We start from the raw sequence: 26,147 nt of genomic DNA, 5'->3' as shown, positions 1-26,147 counted from the left end.
TTCAGAGCCTATATCAGAGGTATATATCAATATAGTATACAAGGCTGTGATGCTTCCAACCCATTGCACAGTATACATCTTTCGACTGTATGACACTGACATATACCGTCTTAATGGAGGCCAAAAGAACGCTCCATTGGTTAAAGGCAGCCCTATGGATGCACTTGGCATATACGCCATATGTAGCCTCTGAAGATGATGTGAACAGAGCTGTATATTGGGAATCAGCATGTAGCCTGCCCTGCGTCTACAGAGGTTACACTGTTGGACATGATAGACGTGACGCTCCGGTGGGGATTCTTCAGCATTCTTCAGTCACATGTTTTCAAGCGAAACATTTCTTAGGGTACAAACACACACACCAGATACGCAGCAAATACGCAGCAGATCTGCAGCAGATTTGATGGTGCAGATTTGATGCTGTGTTCAGTTATTTAGATCTAATCTGCTGCGTATCTGCTGCGTATCGCAGCAGTAAATACGCTGCGTATACGGTGTGTGTGTTTGTACCCTTAAAGTTGTTGTTGTTGTTTTTCTTTCAAATCAACTGGTACCAGAAATTTATATAAATTTGTAATTTACTTCTATGAAAAAAAAAATTTGCAAGTCTTCCAGTACTTATCAGCTGCTGTATGTCCTGCAGGAAGTGGTGTTTTCTCACCAGTCTGACACAGTGCTCTCTGCTGCCACCTCTGTCCATGTCAGGAACTGTCCCATAAAAAAAAAAAAAACCCTCTCCTGTTCCCCAGACTGGAACGAATCTCCCACTTCATGCAGGACATACAGCAGCTGATAAGTACTGGAAGATTTTTATTTTAATAGAAGTAAAATTACAAATCTCTGAAAGAAACTTTTTTTTTTTTTTTTTTTTTGCTGAAGTACCCCTTTAAATTGAAAAAAAAAATTATAATTTTGAAGCCATGTCACTAGTGAAGGTCTCGCCATGTCGGTAAAGGAGGTCAGAACTTCTCCAAAAGTTCAGATTCCTTCCTGTACCATGTGCAGTGAATTAGGAAAACAAATAAAAAATGTGTTTCTGGTAACGCCGGGGATAATACTGGAAATTGCGCATTCGGAGAGAGAGAGAGAGGGATGAGCGGACTGCCAGACGTAATGGGACGCCGCTTCTCCGGGGCTATTGTTCTTTACCAGACTAAACAAACACTGGATGGACTACAAATTAACGCTGGGATGGAACAAAAGCAAGAGAGATCTATGCCCGGTGAGATGCAAAGAGAAAAAAATTGGAACGGCCAAAGAACGGCATGTAACGGGAAGATTTTTGTCTGTGGCCCTAAAGCTGTTGCAAAACTACAACCCCCAGCATGCCTGGACAGCCGTTGGCTGTCCAGGCATGCTGGGAATTGTAGTTTTGCAATGGTTGGAGGTCACTGCTCTACAGTGTAGTACTATGGATAGTTATATAGGGAGATTTATCAAACATGGTGTAAAGTGAAACTGGCCCAGTTGCCCCTAGCAACCAATCAGATTCCACCTTTCATTCCTCACAGACTCTTTGGAAAATGAAAGGTGGAATCTGATTGGTTGCTAGGGGCAACTGAGCCAGCGTCACTTTACACCATGTTTGATAAATCTCCCCCTAAATAGTATTCAGTCCTATATGGCCATGGAGAAACTCAGCTTATATATTAGGCTCTCTGGCTGTTGCAAAACTACAACTCCCATCATGCCCGGACAGCCAAAGCTTTAGCTGATGGGAGTTGTAGTTTTGCAACATCTGGAGAGCCAAAGTTCCCTACCCCTGCGCTATTAGAATAAGTGGCAGCCTGCATTCTGTTAATGGGTTCGCAGGGTTACGGTGGGAAACTGTAGTCCTGGCTCGTATCCCTCTCTGTTATCGCCCCCCACACTCGTAAAAGAGAGATCCCAAGCATTGAAGTATACTGGGAATTTCCTTACATTGCAGAGCCAAAAACATTGAGTAAAACTTTACAGTTCATATAAAACTACTACAAGACATAAACAGGCTAAGGCTAGGTTCTTTTTTTTTTTTCCTGTCCATTTTGCGACTGTCTTTTTAAAAACCAAAATACAGACGTATTATGCAAAAAAATAATAATAATAATTTGCATAATACAGCTGTATTGTCGTCTATAAATGATGGCTGTAAAACAGTCTAAAATAGTCCCTGTGGGAACATAGCTTTATGGTGCGTTCACACCTACAGGATCTGCAGCTGATTTTCTGCAGCAGATTTCATTTAAATAACTGAACACAGCATCAAATTTGCTGCAGATCCTGTAGGTGTGAACGCACCCTTAATGGGTAAAATCCATGTAGTGGCCGTCATGAGTGTATTAGTCTACATTCACACGCTGCAGATTTTCTGCCATCGATCTTTGATTAGTTTGGGTGCAGAAACACTGTACAGCAGATCTGCAGCGTGTGAATACACACTTAGGCTGGGTTCACACTATGTATATTTGAGGCTGTATTTGTGAGGCTGTATAGCAACCAAAACAAGGAGTGGATTGAAAACACAGAAAGGCTATGTTTACATAATGTTGTAATTGAGTGGATGGCCGTCATTTAATGGCAAATATTTGCTGTTATTTTAAAACAACGGCTGTTATATTGAAATAATGGCCGTTATTTACTGTTATATGACGGCCATCCACTCAATTTCAACATTGTGTGAACAGAGCCTTTCTGTGTTTTCAATCCACTTCTGGTTTTGGTTGCTATCAGGACCTGACATGAGGACCAAATACAGCCTGAAATATACTGTGTGTGAACCCAGCTAGGGTACAAACACAGACGGCTTATATGCTGCGTATTTACTGCTGCGATACGCAGCAGATACGCAGCAGATTAGATCTAAATAACTGAACACAGTATCAAATCTGCTGCGTATCTGCTGTGTGTGTTTGTACCCTTAGGGTACAAACACACACACACCGTATATGCAGCAGATACGCAGCAAATACGCAGCAGATTTGATGCTGTGTTCAGTTATTTAGATCTAATCTGCTGCGTATTTGCTGCGTATCGCAGCAGTAAATACGCTGCGTATACAGTGTGTGTGTTTGTACCCTGAGGGTACAAACCCACACACCGTATACACAGCAGATACGCAACAAATACGCAGCAAATACACAGCAGATTTGTTGGTACAGATTTGATGCTGTGTTCAGTTATTTAGATATAATCTGCTGCGTTTTTGCTGCGTATTTGCTGCGTGTTTGCTGCGTATTTGCTGCGTATCGCAGCAGTAAATACGCTGCTTATACGGTGTGTGGGTTTATACCCTGAGGGTATAAACCCACACACCGTATATGCAGCGTATTTACTACTGCAATACGCAGCAAATACGCAGCAAATACACAGCAGATTAGATCTAAATAACTGAACACAGCATCAAATCTTCACCATGAAATCTGCTGCGTATTTGCTGCGTATACGGTGTGTGGGTTTATACCCTTAGGGTATAAACCCACACACCGTATACACAGCGTATTTACTGCTGCGATACGCAGCAAATACGCAGCAAACACGCAGCAAATACGCAGCAGATTAGATCTAAATAACTGAACACAGCATCAAATCTGTACCAACAAATCTGCTGCGTATTTGTTGCGTATCTGCTGTGTATACGGTGTGTGGGTTTGTACCCTCAGGGTACAAACACACACGGCATATACGCTGCGTATTTACTGCTGCGATACGCAGCAGATACGCAGCAGATTAGATCTAAATAACTGAACACAGCATCAAATCTGCTGCGTATCTGCTGCGTATACGCTGTGTGTGTTTGTACCCTTAGGCTGTTATGTTTACACAACGTATTTATGTCAACAATGGCCGTTTTTTTGCAAATTAAAACAATGTGTTGCATTGAAGTTAATGCAAAAAAAAAATAGCCACTGTTCACAACAACGGCCATTGTTTGGTACGGCCGTGGAAATATTCTATATGCCAATTATTTCCAGCCATTGTGCATTCAAATTAATGCAACTTTCAGTGCAACGACAGCTGTTTGACAATGGCCGTTGTTTTTGACTGCCAAACAATGGCCGTTGTTCATACTTTGTGTGAACATAGCCAAAGGGTATATTCACATATGCAGATTTTCTGCACTCATAGAATGATTTGTTTTGGTGCAGACTCACTGAGCACTTTCAGCAGTTGATCTACGTTACTATAGATGACGCGGAGTAATGCTGCATTTACACGAAGCGATAATTCGCCCGATCGTACGATTAACAATTTCAAAGTAACGATTTTCTTTTATAATGATCAGCGTTTAGACAGAACGATATATCGTACGGAAAAATCGTTTTGCGAATCCTTCGCGATCGCTTAAGCCTATCTCGCACATAGGTTAAATCAGTGAATGACTGTTAAGGGTAGCTTCACACGTACCGTATCGCTGCGTTTTTAACGGTGCGTCTTTAACTCTGCGTTTTTGGTGCGATTTTTACATGCGGGTTTTGATTTTCATATGAAAATCATGTGAAAATCAAAACACGCATGTAAAAAACGCAGCAAAAACACAGGGTTAAAGACGCACCGTTAAAATTGCAGCGATACAGTACGTGTGAAGCTACCCTTACACAGAACGATCTGCGATTTTTGTGCGAACGACCAACGACGATTTGAGAACGTTCAAAGATCAAAATGAACGATTTCTCGCTCGTCGCTTGATCGTTCACCGTGTTTACACGTACGATTATCGTGCAAATTCGCACGATAATCGTTCCGTGTAAATGCAGCATAAGGGTCCTATTACATGGAGCGATTTTTAACGACTGACGATAAACGATTGCAAATGCGATTTTTTTAACGTTAACCTGAAATTGTTCACCATATTACACAGAACGATGGTCGTTATTACGATCCTTATTGCGATTGTTACTATGATCGTTTATTCCTTCTGATCCCAGCAAAACAATGAACAATGTGCAATTACACTGAACGATTAGTGAACAAATGCGGAACTTCAGCGAACGAATGTGGAATTACAGCGAACGATTAACGATTATTTTAGATTCAGATCTAAATCAACGATTAACGACATACGAACTATTTTTCGATCGTTGCCTGCAATTACACAGAACGATTATCGTTCAAATTTGAACGATATAACGATTTTTCGCACAATAATCTTCCCGTGTAATGGGGCCCTAATGGTATTCAGTCTGTAGCTGCTATAGGATTCAAAGTCTCAAAAGTGACAGGTTCATTTGGATACAGGTAGAACCCTGCAGATTACAGCGGTTGTAAAGAGGCATGTCTCAGCAAGCTGGGGTGACGGTACGTCACGAGTTTCACTAGTGGACATCATGGGGGGTGGGGGATAGCATGAATGCATATGACGTATTAGGAGTCAATGAGAAGAAATGCGAGATTTCTGCTCCAGGCATGTGAATCTGCAGCAGATCCGCACAAGGCTTAGCTTCATTCAAAAAAGTGAATGACATAACGCTTAATTCCAAAGAGGATTTTTGACGTGACGCTTTTTTGCATGGCAGACATCTTGTTTTTTATTGAGTGGAATCGCAGAAACACCCTTTGCATGTATGGGGTGCAGAATATTGTTGGATTTCATGCAGATTTTGGAGCTGAATAAAAAAAAAATTGCATAAACACTACCTTTGGCCTCACGTACACAGAGCCTATACAAGGAAACATGGAAGTTGTATGGTTCACTAGCGCAACACTAGATGACCCCCATACCGTGCATGCTGTGTGTACAGAGCCATGTATTCTCCACTTGAAGCAATGCATCTAGGGAAGAATTTCTTTAAAGTGTCACTGTTGTGTTTTGTTTCGTTTTACAGAAATCAATAGTCCAGGCGATTTAAGAAACTTTGTAATTGGGTTTATTAGGCAAATATGGCATTATCTGCATTCACAAAGACTTTCCCCAGCCCTCCCTCCCCTCCCTCTCTCTCATTCACTGCTCATTATCAGGAAATCTTGACCCTTTTACATCAGTTGGGCCCTGTGTAACCTATGGAGAGGGGGGAGGGGGAGGGAGATTACTCGGCAGCAGAGAGCAGAGAACAAAGGATTACACAGTGGGAGCTGTATGAAAGCCGGTATTCAGAGGTCAGAGAGGTCAGTGCTGACTTCAGAGAAGATAGCCCGGTGATGTAGCTGTAAATTAACTCCTTGTTGTGCTGTTTTGGTGCCTCATCTCCCTCTTCATAAGAGAACCACGAAGACAGGGGAGAGAGCTTCAAACTGCTTTTTCATGACACAAATGCATTTTTTGGCTAATAAACCCAATTACAAAGTTTCTTTAGTATTGATTTCTGCAAAAAAATAAATAAATTAAACAGTGACAGTTATGGAGTCTGTCAGAAAACAATAAAATAAAATCGGTCATACATTTGTATGAGCGCTATCTGACGGCACTATGTACTAAGGCCACATGCTATTATTTGTGTAGTATGATACAGAAGCATTAGCTCTCCAGTTGTAGGACTACAAGCATCAGCATGCAGGGTAGCACGCCCTATGTTACCATCACTGACAAGACATGCTTCATCTTGCAGGAGAGTGAGGAGCTGTGTAAGCAGTGTATGAGCCATGGACGCTTCGGTGTCAGCACAGAATACTGCTGCTGTCTGCAAGTAACAAGGCTTAATGGTGCTCTATAATGCAGGGATGGTTCATAGCAATTCTTTGTTTATACAGCAACTACATTTTAGAATTTCCTCCCACGCGTCATTTCCTGCGCCGGTGAAGCTTACAATTAAATTTCCTTTCTGGAGGCTACACGCTTCCCCCTGTACATAGGCCAAGGTCTATGCAATGGAATATACTATAGATTGTCCATAGTAGTCTATAGGAGGGAAGGGGGTAACAGGCATGGTGACTGCCAGGGCCAGCTCTGAACTGACAGAGCGCGGGGTTGTCGGAGGTTCCTCACTTACTGAATCTTCTCTACAAACAGAAGTGATTATAATAATAAGGTTACATAAAAGGGAGTGCCCAGCAATACAATGACATGATGTAATCGTTATGACATCATCAGTAATGCTATGCTTAGAATGTAGCTACAGGCAAATAATTCCCATCTAGTTTATATGCATTTATGTCTCCTACCCTCAAAGCCTTACTCACCTGTAGGGTTGGAGGGTGCATAGGGACCTAACTTAAAGGGAACTTGTCATAATGAATCATTCTTATGGTGCGTTTACACAGACAGATTTATCTGACAGATTTTTGAAGCCAAAACCAGGAACAGACTATAAACAGGGAACAGGTCATAAAGGAAAGACAGATTCTTCCTCTTTTCAAATCCATTCCTGGCTTTGGCTTCCAAAATCTGCCAGATAAATCTGTCTGTGTAAACGCACCATAATTCAAGAGCATATTATAGAGCAGGATAAGCTCATTGGATTGATTTATATTGGTGTGTGTGTGTGTGGGGGGGGGGGGGGGCGGAAACCTGTAGTACTTGGTAAATATTGATTGAAATCCCTGCTCAATATGAGTTTAGGAGTCCAGTGGGTGGTGCTAATCAGTAATTGACAGCTATCTCTGTATTTATGTAGAGATGCCTGCCATTCGCTGACTGAGACCGCCCACTAAACTCCTTAGCACACAAAGAGCCAACATTTCTATCAATAAAATTATTACTTCTACTAAATGTTTACCCACAAAGCCATATATCCATCTGTTCAGCACCTCCTGCTTTATAAGATGACACTGATATAATGGATAGCATTAAGATCCCTCTAAAGAGACTCTGTTGGTAGATTTATGTCCTATAAACTAGTAACAGAGAAGCTGAACAGAATGATTTATCACTTACTCTGTTCTGTGCAGCTGATCCAGAGATCTCCTCCTGAATAACATGGACAATAAGTAGTCCTCTCCATTATGTGCATGAGCCCACTAGTCCGGGATATTCATAAGAAGCAGAACACTCCGCCCACCAGCTGCTGATTGGCAGTTATCTATCCATGCTGTGTATAGGCAGTTAATCAGCAGCTGGAGGGCGGGGGGAGGGGTGTGGCAAGAATCATATTCTCCTGCATATTAGGAGAACGGCTGACCAGGATTATACAAGTAATATACAGATATGTTCAGCATTTCTGTCACTACTTTATACTGTCCTCATTTAAAGGCACTATTAACCTAGTGACAGATTCCCTTTACATTGGCTTGCATATATTTATAGGTAACAATGACAAAATACGCTATATGTGTTGGTCTTGGTAGTAGCCAATGACTGGGGGTTGTAGAGTATAGATAGAAGATACAGAAGAAGAACTCCACAACTTCTATCTATCCTTTAAATATATAAGGTTACTAAAAAGGTAAAAAAAAAAAAATCTATAAAGAAGATTAAAGCAAAGTTAAAAAGATGAAAAAAAAATTTGTTGCTTCCATTCCCTAGAGATAATGTGTACCAGAAACTAGAGTCAGCCAGCCGGCAGAGTATCAGAACATCCCTCAAAGCCCTACCAGCTGCACTTCAGATGGTCTGGCAAGCACTTTACAAAGGAAAACACTTTCTAATTTGTACTTCCACAATTCCCATGTACAGTCGGTTTAGGCTGAGCAGAACTTATCCAGAAATGGCTTAAAAACACACAAAAAAATAGACGAATAAATAAAGTTAGTAGCGGAATGCATGTCTCAGGAAAATTCCTGGAAATGTTTCATCCATATAAGGCCTTTTGGAATCAATAACATGTAATGGGAAGATGGCGGCTGAGTCACAGCAATAACACGCGGCATTAAAAGTCCACATGGGATATACACATTACAACAGCCGCCAGCACTACTCCCATCATCATCTGCTTAAAGGAGGCATCTACATAAAAGCATCATTTTACTGCTTCTACATAAAAACAAAACGGAGGAACCTTGTTGTTTCCTATATTCCATTGATCATGGCTATTGGCCTACATTAATGTCCAGAGCTGAATTCACAGTTCTGCTTGTTATCTCTGGAAACAGTCAACAAGCTTCCAGTCAACCACATCTTTAACAGCTTAGTGAAATGCAATGGGAGACTTAGATTTTCCAAATTCCAGTGCCTGGTATGACCACACTTCCCAGAATGTAAATCTCCAGAGCAATTGAGTCACTGAGGAATGCAGAGAGATTTCAGCTCTGAAGTCAGCAGAATTGTGACTGCAGCTTTGGAGCACTATTTCTCAAAAAATTAACAAACTGACCTATTGAGAGGTCGCAAAAATGGCAAACGTAGAATTTATTTTATATCCACGATTATGGGGGCAGCCATCTTGCCCCAGGAAAAACATTTAGAGATAAGGCCTTTATGACTGCATAAAATAAGTAACTCTTATTTAGAGATATGTTTTACTGCAGCCACATGTACAACAGGAAAAGTCGATGATCACTGACTAGAGATGAGCGAACCGGGTTCGAGTCCATCCGAACCCGAACGTTCGGCATTTGATTAGCGGGGCTGCTGAACTTGGATAAAGCTCTAAGGTTGTCTGGGAAACATGGATACAGCTAATGACTATATCCATGATTTCCACATAGTCTTAGGGCTTTATCCAAGTTCAGCAGCCACCGCTAATCAAATGCCAAACGTTTGGGTTCGGGTGGACTCGAGCATGCTCCAGGTTCGCTCATCTCTATCACTGACATCTACAGGAGACTTTTCTAGGCATGGCCTGTGACCTGTATAGAAATTATTGTGCAGGAACGGGAAGGAGGTGAGCTGTGTCCATCACCTTTTGTGAATGGTGGATCCTGTCTTACCAGCAAAAGTGATAATGAGAATACTGCTGAAAAGTGATCTCAGGATTCACCGGCTCCTGATAACAAGTGCAAATCTTGGTGATCAAATCTTACTTACTAAGCCTTCACAATGCCCCAGAAATCATGTGGTTCCTAACTTAACAACAATAACAACAATTATAATGGCCACTGGCCCTTTTACACAGGCAGATTACCAAAAACAAGCATTGCTAGGAATGCTCATTCAGCTGATATACAGCCCATGTAAATTAAAACATGACCTGGATGGACGCTTAATGAAAGTCTATAGAGCTGTCTTATTCACACAGCCACAGAGCGTGGAGAGGAGCGCGCGTCGTCACAGTCATCTCACCACTGGTTCTCCGGATCAGTCGTGGTCTGAACACTCAAATCAAAACCTGAGTTGTCTCTGTGACACGTCAAAAGTTTTTTCTAACGGCTCTTTAAAGCGTGGTTCTAGCTTCTAAACATGGGACCCAGGTATGGATGCATCAAGGCCTGGCCCTAGTGTGAGTGCAAATCTGGTCTGGAGGCTACATCTGGGGCCTCCATTGCAGATTCCGCCATACTCAACTGCACTACTCCTCCCATCAAAACAACAGACACCACATAGAACCCCTGTATAAATCAGGTTCCATCACACAGAACACTGGAAATTAGAATGCAAATGTGAACAGAGCTTTACTGAGTAATGCTGGGTTTACACGGAGCGATTATCGGAAGAATTTTCGCGATAATGATCAAATTCGAACGATAATCGTACGTGTAAAGGCGGCGAACGATCGAAAAATCATTCATTTTGATCTTTTAACAGGTTCTTAAATCGTCGTTTGCAAAAAATTTGCTGATCGTTCCGTGTAAACAGTCGTTCACTGATTTTCCCTATGTGTGAGATAGGCTTAAGCGATCGCAAAACGAATTTTCTGTACGATATATCGTACAGTCTAAACGCTGATCGTTATAAAAAAAAAAAAATTGTTACTTCAAAATCGTTAATCGTACGATCGGGTGAATTATTGCTCCGTGTAAACCCAGCATAAGGATGCGTCTACATGTACAGGATCTGCAGCAGATTTGATGGCGCAGATTCAAAGCAAATCAAATCTGGGCCATTAAATCTGCTGCAGATTCTAATCTGCACCATCAAATCTGCTGCAGATCCTGTACGTGTGAACGCACCCTAAGGGTACAAACACACACACCGTATATGCAGCGTATTTTCTGCTGCGATACGCAGCAGATTAGATTTAAATAACTGAACACAGCATCAAATCTGCTGCAGATCTGCTGCGTATACGGTGTGTGTGTGTGTGTGTGTGTGTGTCTAAAATAAGAATATCCCTTATAGTGAATGTAAGTAACAGGGATGTCCCCATTGTCCCTCTATTCAGCCTGCTGCTATGCTAGCCCTATCGTCTGATAACCAGGCACTAGGATGTGGAATGGCTGGCTAGGAATAGTCACAATGGAGACTGCACTTTTAACCAGAGTATTTTGTACAGAAGAGACGTCAATCGATACGTGTCTGTACACCTGCCTGTAAAAGGTGTCTTACCACAAATCCAAACTTCTTAGTATTTGATAAGTGTTCATAATGTCCTGCCAAGATGTCACACATACAATGTACCAAAGTCTCCGCTCACAGTACAAACAGCCGGTGGCCGTGCCAGCAGAGAGGAAAGCCAAATGCCTCACTACGTACAAGTGATGACACGAAGCTCCTGCTCATCGATATTAGTTCAGCCACACAATCAAAGGAAGACTTCTGTGAGAACCGCCATATAAAAGGAGGAAAAAAGCTTAAAGGGCCATTCCAGTGATCTAACATTTATCCCCTGCCCGGTCAATACATTATTCAGAATCAACAACCTGATCAATAATCAAGTCTTTCCCACACCATGTGACTTTGGAGCCCACGGTTAAAGGGGTACTCCGGCAAAAAACCTTTTCTTTCAAATCAACTGGTGTAAGAAAGTTATATAGATTTGTAATTTACTTCTATTTAAAAATCTGTCAAGTCTTCCCATACTTATCAGCTGCTGTATGTCCTGCAAAAAGTGGTGTATTCTTTTCTGACACAGTTCTCTCTGACCGTGTCAGGAAATGTCCAGAGCAGGAGCAAATCCCCATAGAAAACCTCTCCTGCTCTGGACAGTTCCTGACATGGACAGAGGTGGCAGCAGAGAGCCCCATGTCACACTGGAAAGAAAACACAATTTTCTGCAGGACATACAGCAGCTGGGATCTAGATGTAAGGTTTTTTTACGCCAGGGCTACACTGCGACTTTTAGTAGCCTTGCAATAATGAATTGACAACTGCAGTCCACAAGATTACATGTCACTTAGCTTCGGACTGTAGTTCACTAGTTAAAAAGAAGCTGTATGTATTCTATAGGCATGACCGACAACCTGTGAGAGGAGGATTCTTTTTATAATGCTCACGTGGACAGATAAAGTAGTGATCAATATCATAAAAAAGGTGAGTTACTTCTTGTAACGTCCAGGCCTGGGCAACCTAAGGGTGGTATTACACGGGCCAAGCAGGGCCCGATAATACCTGTAAACGAGCAGCGATCTGCTAGATCGTTGCTCGTTTACTGGGCCTATTACACAGCCCGATAATCGCTTAACAAGAGCTGCAAGGACATCGTTACCGATGTCCTTGCAGGTCCTTGCTAAACTGGCATACATTACCCATCCACGTTCCAGGGCTGCTCCTGCCGTCCGCTTCTCCCGGGGTCCCGTGCGCGCTCTAGCTTCACAGCGGCCTGTCAGCTGGTAGGCCGCTCAGCCAATCACAGGCCGGGACAGCCCTGGAACGTGGATGGGTAATGTATATCGTTAGTCGCCGGCCACGCACCGCTATTACACGCAGTGGTGCGCGGTCGGCGCCCGACGAAAATAGGGTCTAACCTATACCAACGATCAGCCGATGATCGTTGTCATCGGCTGATCGTTGCATTTATTACACGGAGCGATAATCGGCCGAATCGGGCCAATTTGTCCGATTATCGTTCCGTGTAATAGTACCCTAAGTCAGGGCAGCGAGTACTTAAAGGGGTTGTCCGGCGATAAAAAATTATTCACAGAATAACACACATTACAAAGTTATACAACTTTGTAATGTATGTTATGTCTGTGAATGGCCCCCTTCCCCGTGTCCCACCACCCCCACCCGTGTACCCGGAAGTGTGGTGCGCTATACATTACCTGTCGCGTGCCGACCACGGTCTCCGATCGTCAGCAGTGACGTCTTCTTCGGGAGCTTGGCGGATCTTCCCGAGTGCCGGCCGCCCTCTGCAGCGTCATCCGAAGCTCAGCCGCGATTGGCTGAGCATAACTGTGCTCAGCCAATCGCGGCTGAGCAGCTGATGACGTGGCCGCGTCATCAGCCGCTCAGCCGCGATTGGCTGAGCACAGTTATGCTCAGCCAATCGCGGCTGAGCTTCGGATGACGCTGCAGAGGGTGGCCGGCACTCGGGAAGATCCGCCAAGCTCCCGAAGAAGACGTCACTGCTGACGATCGGAGACCGTGGACGACACGACATGCGGTGAGTATAATGCACCACACTTCCGGGTCTAGCGTGGGTGGGGGGAAACACGGGGAAGGGGGCCATTCACAGACATAACATACATTGCAAAGTTGTATAACTTTGTAATGTGTGTTATTCTGTGAATAATTTTTTATCGCCGGACAACCCCTTTAACAGAGGAAAACTATTTTTGACAATTTCATTTAAAGAGGATGTCTAATACTGCATTTACACATAACGATTATCGTGCGAATTTGCGCGAAAACGTTCGAAGTCGAACGACAATCGCACGTGTAAATGCAGCGAACGATCAAACGACGAGCGAGAAATCGTTCTTTTTGATCTTTGAACATGTTCTCAAATCGTCGTTGATCGTTCGCAAAAGATTTGCAGATTGTTCCGTGTGAACAGTCGTTCGCCGATTTAACCAATGGGTTAAGATAGGCTTAAGCAATCGCAAAACGAATTTTCCGTACGATATATCGTACCGTCTAAACACTGATTGTTATGAAAAAAAAATTGTTACTCCAACATTGTTAATCGTACGATCGGGCCAATTATCGTTTTGTGCAAACGCAGCATAAGAAATTTAAGAAATTAAATGGGAACCGTCATTAATAAAAAATAAAAAAAAACTTTTGACTTGTCAGAGAAACATCTTGAAGAGAAGTGGAGACCAGAGGCCAACAGCATCCGTAGTGAGTCAAATGGTGAAGTTTATTCATATGTCCTGATACAGAGAATGTAACGTTTCCACCCTAAGGGTCTTTATGAAAACCCATAAGGTCTTAGGGTCGAAACGTTGCCTTTTCTGTACCAGGACATTTGAATGAACTTCACCATTTGACTCACTACGGATGCTGTTGGTCTCCACTTCTCTTTAAGACTTTCCTGACCTATATTGGGATAGCAGGTATCTCAGCGGGCATTCACCATCTGTAAGTTTTGAGTCATTGTCAAGAACCCTCGGTGCTGTTGGACTGTTGTTTTTATTAAGTCAGAGAAACATGATCCGTTCAAAGTTTGGACCACGATCAGAATGATCAGAAGAGCGAACCACGAGAAGTCCGTTCATTCCTGGTTCCAGACAGACAGACTTCCAACGTCAGGGTGGAATGACATGGGACGATTTTTCGGCGATTAACAATCCCAAACGACCGCTATGACAAGCGATCTTAAATCGTTCACACTATTACACAGGACGAAGACTGTTACTTACGGTCGCTTGTCCTTTCCTGGCTGATAGACCAGGGAACGACCAAAAGACGAGTTATTACACCGAACGATGTTGGATCGATTTGTGAGTGATCAACAATGAAAATAGGTCCAGATTGAAACGATCATTTAATCGTTTCCTGTTATGACACGAAACGATTATCGTTTAAATCCGAGTGATCTAATGATTTTTCGAACGATAATCGGCCCGTGTAATATGGCCCTAAGTCTATGGGGTCGGTCTAGGTCAGACACAGAGCTGGGAGTGAACCAAGCTCCTTCTACTGAGCGTCATGGGTGTGAACGCTGGTTGTAAGGTCCTCATCGATCACACACTGAAGTACAGAACAGGCCCTACAATATTTATTCTTGGAAAACCAGTCTAAGGTTTCAACTTCAGCCTTGTTTCTCTCAACGTCTACCCTTGGTAACGCAGCAATTAATATTTCAGTGTACAGTTCAAACTTTTATATATCTATATATTTTAATAACTCACAACACATCTAGATAACTATATACACATACTAAGCATCGGAGGCATATACTGTAGTCTATGTATGAGCAGAGGGAAGTATGCGGACACCAGTTTGGCGCCTTCCGTCCAATGACTGACAGTTCTGCTCCGTGCTGAAGGAATAAGCTCGCGGCTCTGCAGGGTTATCTGTTACAAGGCCGGGTATTTCCAGATTAAATAAATACGAGGACACACACTATGTGAGAACTGCTGATGAAATGCAGGTGGTCTGCTGGCGTACGTATAGCTGCATACCACATGTGGATCATAATGGAATGACTTCACCACAACAGGATCAGCATGACACCATCCAAGCGTGATTAGATTATCTGGCCCGCTAACAAAATCCACTTCGCCAGAAAACCATCATCTGGTCAGCACTTCTACCTCCGGGGAGCGTCTCAGACACAAATAATTTTTACAATTACGGAGAATGATTCAATAAATTTACATATATACGTGTATTGTGCGTGTGCGTGCGCCTGTTTGAGTTTGTGGAACTGACATCACTTCACAATTTAGCATTACGTATTCACCGATGAGCTAATAAGACATGTGCATAACCATAGTACATAGATGAATAGTTGGATGTAAAAATAAAATAGTACTCAACACGTGTATGCTCTACGAAGGCTATAAAGGTACATTAACACAGGGAAGATTTGGGAACGTTTCTACAGCATAAAAGTTCTGCAAGCCAATCTAATGGGGGGAGATTTATCAAACATGGTGTAAAGTGAAACTGGCTCAGTTGCCCCTAGCAACCAATCAGATTCCACCTTTCAGTTTCCAAAGAGTCTGTGAGGAATGAAAGGTGGAATCTGATTGGTTGCTAGGGGCAACTAAGTCAGTTTCACTTTACACCATGTTTGATAAGTCTCCCCCAATGTGTATGTTGCGTTTAGGCCCATTTCATATTAATGTAACATACATGCATTTTTCCGTCCATATTACGGATGCACGTCCCGGCCTGACCACAGGTCCGATGACCTCAATGGACAGCTGTGAGTTCACGTCATCAGACCGAAGGTCAGGCCGGGACGGTTTATAAAGGAATAAGGCAGCACGGCTACTGGCAGGACATGTCTTAGGGTACGTTTACACAGACAGATTTAGCTGTCAGATTTTTTAAGCCAAAACCAGGAACAGACTATAAACAGAGAACAGGTCATAAAGGAAAGACTGAGATTTCTCCTGTTTTCAAATCCATTCCTGGCTTTGGCTTAAAAAATCTGTCAATAAATCTGCCTGTGTAAACGCACCATTAGACTAACAGTTATGTCAAGTCTATGGCCACATAGTTATAAAACTAACTTGAGTGCCGAAAATAACCTTCTCCACTGACCCCGTTCAGCTATGCAAATGTGAAGCTGGCATAACTATGTAACGGCGCTATGAATATTAGCAGATCTATACAATAACCATCCAATATTTACTGTGTTTACAAGGGTTATTCCCTTTAAACATATCAACTATCAACAGGATAAGTATCTTATTGTTAGGGGTCTGCTTACTGTGACGTCCATTGACCACAACCTCGTCCCCTGAGTAAATGAAAGGATTGCAGTGCTTGGCTGTCAATGGAAGTCCTATGGCATGTGAATGGACTGAGACATTACTGTGAGAGGTGGGCACAACATATATGTGGTGTTCGGTCAAAAACTTATTTACCCTCTGAATCCTGTTAGTACACCAAGGATTGCACAATGGATGGGGTGTATGAGATTTACCATTTTCCAGAGGTTAGGTTTTAACGCCTCGTGTTACTAGACCATTACATAGATTACATATGCAGTAAACTCCTAGCCTGTTGTGTTTCTCATTGAACACTTGCTGGAACATCCACTTTAGTAATATACTTCTGGCCTGGGACCAGATGTGCATTTGTGCCAGCCGTGAATCCAGAACATCAGTAAAGAGTGAGGGTATAATTCTGTATGAGATCATGCCATGCAGGAATCCATCACCATCCATCGCTCCGCTCTCTAATTCTTTCAACAGAGAATTATTAGAATACAATAGCCATTAGGGACGCCTTGTTACCTCATGATCCTTTTTTTGGAACGACAGCTGTCTATAATGCGCCAGCCACTTCCAGTATCGTGATACTTACATAGATTTAATAGGTTTATCCATAATAACCACAAAGTCGACTTTCTGTCTCCAAAATCCTATTAAATCTGCTAAATCTGTCAGCTCTAAAATAGGGGAGGCAGCCACTTTGTGGACTTTAATAATATTCAAAAAATATGGATAACGCTTAGGGTAAAATATCCAAATGCAATTGTTTTAAAGTTTTTTTTATTATTATTTTAACATGTTTTTGCAATTGTGAACCTTAGTTTTCATGCCTCATTTTCTCTTATTTCCTAGGCTAAAAAAGCTGATTGAACAAGAAACAACCTACCAAGCTAAAAAAGAAAAAGAGAACCACAAAAAAATAACCAAACTCCGTGATGAGCTCACAAAGTTGAAGTCATTTGCGTTAATTGTGGTCGATGAGCAACAGAGGTTGACTGAACACTTACAAGAGCAAAGTGCCAAGATCCAAGAGCTAACATTAACTGCCCAAAAAGCACAGGATAAACTTGTCATCATAGAAATAAAAGCAGAAGAAGAGGAGCAAAAAGCAAACAGGCTTGAAACTGAACTTCAAACTCAGGAAAGTAAGTTCTTTCAAGAGCACGAATCCATGATGGCCAAGCTAACCAGTGAGGAAACTCAGAATCGCCAACTCAGATTGAAGCTGGCAGCTCTTAGCAGACAAATAGATGAGCTCGAGGAAACAAACAAGACACTGCGTAAAGCAGAGGATGAACTCCATGACCTAAGAGAGAAGATGAATAAAGGAGAATGTGGAAACTCCAGCCTCATGGCAGAAGTGGAGGAGCTGAGGAAACGTCTGCTGGAGATGGAAGGCAAAGATGAGGAGCTCATAAAAATGGAAGAACAATGCAAAGATCTGAACAAAAAACTAGAAAAGGAGGCATCGCAAAGTAAAAGCCTTAAAGTCGAGGTAGACAAGTTAAGCAAAAGAATTAATGAGTTGGAAAAACTGGAAGACGCGTTTAATAAAAGTAAACAAGAATGCCAATCTATTAAATGCACCATGGAAAAAGAACGCGCTGCCACCAAACAACTGTGCAATGAGCTAGAAAGTTTAAAAGTTCGTATACGAGAGCTGGAAGTGATCGAAGAGAAGCTGGAAAAGACGGAAAATATACTAAAGGAAGATCTAACCAAGCTAAAAACTTTGACCGTGATGCTTGTGGAGGAAAGGAAATCACTAACAGACAAAATTAGGCAAACCGAGGAAAAACTGAAGTCGGCCAATACACAACTCCAGCAAGAACAAAACAAAGTGACAAATATCACTGAGAAACTGATAGAAGAAAGTAAGAAGTCCCTTAAGTCTAAGGCGGAATTACAAGAGAAGATGCACACGATCACGAAGGAGAATGAAGATCTAAAGTGCAAACTAAGAGCTGAGGAGGAGAAGGGGAATGATCTAATGTCCAAAGTTACTGTCCTCAAGAAGAAGCTTCAGTCACTTGAATCTATCGAAAAAGAGTTCCTGAAGAACAAAATGAAACAAGACGGTAAGCAATCAGAAGCATTCTATCAAGAAAACAACAAAATTAGAGAGCTCACGCAAGAGGTTGAAAGGTTAAAACACACCCTTAAACAAATGAAAGCAATGGAAGATGATCTCATGAAAACAGAGGATGAGTTTGAATCTCTGGAGAAAAAGTATTACAATGAGCAGCAGAAAGCCAAAATGTTTTCTGAAGAACTTGAAGTCATAAAAATGGAGCTAGCAAACTACAAACTGGCGGAGAAATCTGGACTGTACCAGGAAAAAGTGTTACTCGCAAAGCTGAAGGAGGAAGAGGCAAAGTCGGGCCACCTTTCTAGAGAAGTGACCGCACTGAAGGAGAAGATCCACGACTACATGAAGACAGAAGATAACATTTGTCGTCTCAAAGGAGATCACTCTGTCCTCCAGAGGAAGCTCAACCAACAAGAAAACAGAAACAAAGAGCTGTCAAAGGAAATGGAGAATCTCTCGAAAGAACTTGAAAGGTATCGTCGGTTTAGCAAGAGCCTCAGACCTAGCCTCAATGGTCGGAGAATATCAGACTTTCAAGTGTTTTCAAAGGAGGTGCAGACAGATCCAATCTACAATGAGCCACCTGACTACAAAAGTCTTGTTCCTTTAGAGAGAGCTGTTATAAATGGACAACTTTACCAAGAAAGTGATAATGAAGACAGCGACACAAATGATGACGATCCCGCTATAACTTATAAGTGCAACTCCACAAATGGAAATACTATTAACAACAACAGAAAACAAAGATCTCCATGGACAAAACCGGGTCAACAGCAGGCCCAAAACGGGAAAGTTCATATGAAACAGAACGGAAACTACATCCATCCAGGAGACATGGTCCTTACGCATACACCTGGGCAACCTTTACACATCAAGGTCACACCGGATCATGGACAAAACACCGCCACACTTGAAATCACAAGCCCTACTACAGAAAACCCTCACTCCTTTACCAGCACTGCAGTTATACCAAGTAGTGGGACTCCAAAACAGAGAATAACAATTATTCAAAATGGTTCTATGACGCCTGTGAAATCGAGAGTAATTGATGGATATGTTACACCAGAGCAAGTTATGCCACCCCTTACAATGACTTCTTTTGTACGACCTAGGAGCCCAGACTCATGTGGTTCTATAACCCCCGAAAGAACAATATCCCCGATCCAGGTACTGGCTTTAACAAGTTCATCTACTTCCCCAGACCGGGTGCTTTCCCCTGAACCTATGGAAATTGGTGGAACACATGCAGTCTTTCGAGTTTCCCCTGACAAACAGACTGGCTGGCAATTTCAGAGGTCAAACAGTTCTAGTTCAACGTCGAGTGTAATAACTACTGAGGACAATAAAATACACATCCACCTAGGAACGCCCACCAGTCCCTTCACGCCAGTGCAAGAGAAAAGACATTCACTGACTAATGGGAATCCAAATAAACCCACAAATAAAATCACCAGCAGTATTACTATCACACCAACAGCTACCCCACTATCACGGCAATCACAAATTACAGTAAGTAATATGAAAAATTGATCCCACCCCTCCACCCAAATCCCATTCCCCACAATCTACACAATTTTTGCACGAATCACAAAGATTTTTTTTTTTTAACTTTTTATTTCTGGAGAGCTGTGTTCATGTTAACTATTGTTTTTATATACATTTAGTTTACCAGGGTGTGCATACACTGTTATTCTATTTTTACATTTACAATATCTGTATGGAGTACATATTAAAAGTGTGCACTTGTATTGAATGCATTTCATGTAATATTCTCCACACATTTTGTGAGTAAAGTCTCAGAAAACTGAATTGAAAAATATATATATATAATTTTCTCTCTTTTAATTTTCATTATTATGATTTATGTTCTAAGTTCCCCAGGTTATGTTCAGGTGCAGAAAAAAACATGTTATGTTATGAATTTTAAAAACCTGCAGGGTTTTGTTACATTAACCCGATTTAATGAGGTAACAAGGTGTTTTTCATACTCCTACTGCGGTTATTGATCCCATAAGAGCCCCCTCCATGCTGCACAGCTATTTCTCAATTCTCTCCACTTCAGAGGGCAGGACCAGAGCTGCACTGTTTGCCATCAGTACTCACACAGGTACTTCCTTCTCCTTACTTGTCTGGCTAATCACAGGGCAGCATTACTAATCTCTGCTCTGCCATGGCACAGTGCCCCAGAAAGTGCACTGGACTGAACAGACTGGCACTGTGCTTGGGAATGATATATAGTTTACTACTAGAGATGACATGTGGGACAGAGAACACTGTTTGCCAGCAGTACTTACACAAGTACTTCCTCCCCCTTATTTCTCTGGACAGTCACAGGACAGAACTACTCCTCTCTGCTATGCCATGGCATGCGGCTGGAGAGCACTGGACTGAACCGACTGGCACTGTGCTGGGGAATGATTTACAGTGCACTACTAGAGATTACATGTAGGACTTTGCAAATTGCTATATGAGCAACAGCATCACAGCAATGAAGGGGTTACATCATATCTGCAGTTCTGGTGAACTACTACTGAGGAGGACAGAATAAAAGGGATAATAGTAAGGAAGGGGATACAACACTAAAGCAGCCCTGGTCTAACCAGTGCCTCGCAAGGGACAGCTGCCCAGAACTTTATGGCAGAGTAGATAGACAAGCATTGATTTACCTTTTGACCACAAGGTGGATCCTGTGAAGGAGGTACACAGGCACACAGATTGTAGGTACACAGCCCAGGTGCTCTAAACACATAGCACTAGCTTAGATGTGCCACCACTTCCTGTGTTCTGTCTTGGTGTCTCTGTCCATAGAGACAGACTAAGTCTATCAACAGACAGTGGGTAAAAGGTTACAAAGAAGTGAGAAACCTAGTGGCTAAGATTTTACCACTTTTCTCCAGACATTTTTGGTAAATGAAGTTATTTACAAACATGTTAGGAATCACACAGGCTATCACATGGGAAGAGGTTCGTTGAAACACTCACTATTAAAAGGGGGACGATCTGAGGGTTAGACAAATCTAACCTGCTGATATGTCCCTATTACACAGGAGATGTCAAGAGACATACCTTCCTCTTTGGTGCCGTTCCGATGCAGTTGGTCATGTGCTCCACGTTCCATTATAAACACTGGGGCACCCCTTAGGAGCACTGCCCACAACCATAGCGTTGATCTGCCTCTGGCCGGCTCACCCCTTTCTAATCATAAAGAATGGAGTGTGCTGGCCGTGAGCAAGCCGGATGAGTGGTATTGGGACGAGCAGTGCTCCTAACAGACACCCCAATGCTCCTAAAGGTCTTACCAGACCATGGAGCACACGACTAACTGCACCAGAACAATGCCGAGGATGAGGGTAAGAGACATCCTTGGCGTCCCCTGTGCAATAGGGACATATGAGCAGGTTAGATTCCTCTGACCTGCTGATAGTTCCCCTTTAAATATGAATATTCTTGCTCCAATTCTTTTGAACAAGCAGTTATAGAAATGTTGCTGATGGCTGCGATTAATACAATATAAAATAAAAACTGTAAAAAGAAGCTTAAATGGCAATAAATGGTCTATTATGTAAAAACTTTGCATCTGAACATACCTGTGCAGGAAGAATCGGGCAATCCAGGGCCCAGAGAATTTATATTATTTATGTAAAGATGCTATTTTTCCTTTATATACTGAGATCGAAAAAAAGAGAATTTTTTTGGTGTAATCTTATACTGTAACTCTGTATTAGTCCCCAATGGATCACAGGCATGTCTCTCTTCAGCCATGTTGAGAGATCATTTCAGGCTCATGTAGCGCATCTCTTAGACTTTCTATACACTTACCGGTTTACACAACCGATACTTTAATATTTATTGCTATAGGTACATTGTCCATTCTTTGGGTACACACTGCCAGGTGTCTATATGGTGATCTCATGATGTCCCAATGCTAAATCCCACAGGGATCTATTGCAATTTGTTGTGGCAATCGTTCAGTTTCTTTGCAGTGCCTCCACAGGAAAAGTGAAGAATTACAACATGCCTATTGATATCAGGGGGGCGCTCAATCCACTACGAAGAGTAATACTCTTCGTAGATTCTCTCTACTTTGGCTAACTGATGTTAGTCCACTCTGTTAACTAAAAATGCCCTAACATGGTATTAGAAAATGTTTTTAAAGGGGTACTGCCCTATTGTTGCGGGTCCGAAAGCTGAGACCCCCACCGATCCTGAGAATGGAGATGCAATCATCTCCGGGGGCCACTGAACATTTCTAGGTGCTCAACTTGAAAACATTTCATGGCCCCATTGAGGCATACCCCTCAGGGTACCTATAGGCTAACACACGTGTCACCACAGACCAGGGATGCACACACTGAACACCATGTAAGATGACTGATGCTTATTGCAGTTGGAGGTGACCATCATCTACCTACGGTTCACGGTGCATCCTGAACACAATCCTTAGGTTAGACCAGGGACTGGGAACCTCCGGCCCTACAGATGTTGCAAAACTACAATTCTTATCATGCCGTAAAAAAAGGCTTTGGCTGTCCAAGCCTAATGAGAATTGTAGCTCTGTAACAGCTGGACATGCACATGTTCTCCATCCCGTATAGCTAGCCATGCAGCATATATCATTTTCTGCCAACAGTAACCAAGGACTATGGAGTAACTATACTATCCTATTTTCTTGGGTCTTATTACAAGGTAAGTTATTACAATACAGAAAACTGTTGGATTATCTAAGATTCTCAACCCCACTTTAAGTCATGGCTTTTACATATTGTATACTGCAAAAAAGCAAGCAAACAGCATCAAATCCCTTTGACTTGTTCTGGAGTATATCATAATACCTTTATTTTTTACGTCAAGAACAGCGATTGCATCTGTGCTATTCTTGTTGTCTTAACTACCGGAAGGATATGTTCACATGTAGAGTATATGGTGCAGATTTTATGCTGCAACCTTTGTGCTGTATAAATTAATATAAATAAACACTGTATAAAATCAGTATTAGATATTCTAAGTATGAACATACCCTTAAAGAGGTTTTGCAGGACTTTAGTATTAATGGCCTAGGTCACAAATATTAAATGGGTACTCTGGGCGAGAGGGATTTTTTCACTATGGCCGTGAGGGGGTGGATGAAAGCAACGACGTCCACTTACTTCCCCGATACCATCGCTGGGTCCTGCATTGTGCTGCTCTGGTCCCCGGTGTTGAGACATGACCATTCAGCGACAGAGGCGGGACCCCGCTACAGCCTCTGAATAGCTGAGTGGGCTTGAAATGTCCCGTCTCAAGACACATCATAGACCAGGAAGCGGACAGGGCCCAAAATCAAGACCAGCACAATGCGGGACCCAGCGCTGGAACCCGAGAGGTAAGTGGATGTTGTTGCTTTCATCCACCCCCTCCCTGACCATAGTGAAAAAATCCCTTCCACCCAGAGTACCCCTTTAAACCATTGCGGGTCCGACTCCTGGCAACCTTACTGATCAGCTGTGGTCTCTTCACATTAACTACTTCAGCTCAATCTTGTTCATGTGAGCTGCAATACCAGGCACAGCCACTACCAAATGTACGGCACTGTCCTTGGAAAACAATGAAGAGACTATAACCCCGCACTCAATCAGCTGATTGATGGGGTTGGCAGGAGCTGAACCCCCACAATCTCATATTGATGGACTATTGAAACCCCCTTTAATGGGTCTACAAATCAACTATAGAAATAAGGGATTTCCCCAGACTTAGATGGTCCCACGGCTAAACTCTAATAATAATCATAGGTACTTTCTATCTATACAACTCTCCTATCTATTGTTCTTTGTAATCTCTCTCTCTATATAGATAGATAGATAGAACACAGAAACACTTTCACGTGTCAAAAGCCAAGTGTAAGGGGACACTATTATGGTTTTTTTTCGTATGGAAAAGCAAAACTAAAAAGACCGTGAGTCATTACGGCAAATTTCAAACATTTCTTTGCAGCAAATATTATGGAAAACGGCCGGCAATGTATCGCTATGGGCCCCTCCAATTTGCCTCAATTAAGACGACTCCCGAGGGGAAGCTGGGAATTATTTATGTAAGTGAAGCGGATGATGCAGGCGAATAGGTGCCTAAGTGGAATAACTTCATCATGTCCACATCTGTGCTATAGCAAATATATTAGCGCGGTACTCCTATTAAAGGATTATTTATCTTTCTAACTAGGAATGAAGCTGCCTCCCACTTTCCATGCGGCATAGCCGGAATGACGGAGCAGCTACTGAGAGACGTGCCGAGATCGCCTTCCTCATTGCCGCTCTCCTTAGTGTCAGCAGCCCAGACATAACAGCCATCCTCTATTAGCAGCTACTGACTAAGACAGGACAGGAAACGCGTGGGGGTTCACTGTAACTATAACTCGGGAGCTTTTTGTAAGGATTCCCACTTTTCTGCTAAAGTTAAAAAACGGGCTACGATTTGTTCTTATGGACTAAGCAGAAATAAAGGGAAAATTACAAGAAAAAAAAAATTCACGTATCCAAGATTCCCCTGTGGAGTATTCATAAGGAGTATTTAAAGGAGTATTCTCATGTTTAAAGGGAAACTTTCGGCAGTTTCCTACATATGAATCTGCCGATATGTACCTGTTGCCACAGAACTCTGCGCGTTTAGGAGGAATTTGTTCTGAAAAAATAGTCAGTTAGGTCGCCGGTTTATTCGTCCCCTTCCCTGCATAGCTCCGTGCTGCTGTTACTGCGCATGCACAATATCTTGTGAGGGGAGAGAGATGTACCTACTTATACATAGGTGAATATGCATAAATGGATCCAAAGGCCCCTAGCTCATTCACCCGATAATCAGCCTGTGTAAAAGGACCGGCTCGCCGTCAGCAGAATAAATCTTTTGTGCATCCGGTAATATCGTAATTGACCGCACATCTTTCTGTCTAAACAGGGGGATGCGTGGCTGATAATGTACGATACATTAATGGTTGTACGAATAATACAGCGACTGTTCGTGCAGCTCGGCCACACGATTAATGATGATGTCCTGTAAAGTGCAAGCAAGTGCTGATCTGTCTGAACGCTGCCACCCATCAGTCCACAGTACAGAGGAAACACTACTATCCGTTCACAGTCCATCATAAGCACTGCCGCCAACCAGTCCAGTCTAGTTTATGTTACTGCCAGCCATTCTAGAGTCTAGGTTACATGCTACCACCAAGAAGTCCAGTCTAGCAACAGGCTACCGCCAAGCAGTCCATAGTCTAGTTTACATGCTGCCGCCAAGAAGTCCAGTCTAGCAACATGCTACCGCCAAGCAGTCCATAGTCTAGGTTACATGCTACCACCAAGAAGTCCAGTCTAGCAACATGCTACCGCCAAGCAGTCCATAGTCTAGTTTACTTTACTGCCAGCCATTCCAGAGTCTAGTTTATATGCTACTGCCAGCTAGTCCACAGTCTAGTAACATGCTACCACCAAGCAGTCCACAGTCTAGTTTACTTTACTGCCAGCCAGTCCACAGTCTAGTTTATATGCTACTGCCAGCCAGTCCACAGTCTAGTAACATGCTACCACCAAGCAGT

The 26,147-nt window shown here is 42.6% G+C and overlaps 2 protein-coding genes across 2 annotated transcripts in view; one reads left to right on the top strand and one right to left on the bottom strand.

Moving 5' to 3' along the window:
- Window positions 1-20,428, top strand: part of FILIP1L (filamin A interacting protein 1 like) — a 102,657-nt gene extending 82,229 nt beyond the window's left edge. The window contains exon 5 of the mRNA XM_069946126.1: window positions 17,353-20,428. Within this exon, the coding sequence (XP_069802227.1) occupies window positions 17,353-20,119 (2,767 nt within the window). The 3' untranslated portion in view covers window positions 20,120-20,428. The remainder of the gene's footprint in view (window positions 1-17,352) is intronic.
- The window catches only part of CMSS1 (cms1 ribosomal small subunit homolog), a 281,437-nt gene that overhangs the window by 234,715 nt on the left and 20,575 nt on the right, over window positions 1-26,147 (bottom strand). The window lies entirely within an intron of this gene.

Source organism: Dendropsophus ebraccatus, chromosome 11, assembly GCF_027789765.1.
Source record: "Dendropsophus ebraccatus isolate aDenEbr1 chromosome 11, aDenEbr1.pat, whole genome shotgun sequence".
Lineage (NCBI taxonomy): Eukaryota > Metazoa > Chordata > Amphibia > Anura > Hylidae > Dendropsophus > Dendropsophus ebraccatus.
Note: the sequence above shows the minus strand (reverse complement) of the source record. Positions and strands in the feature narration are given on the sequence as shown.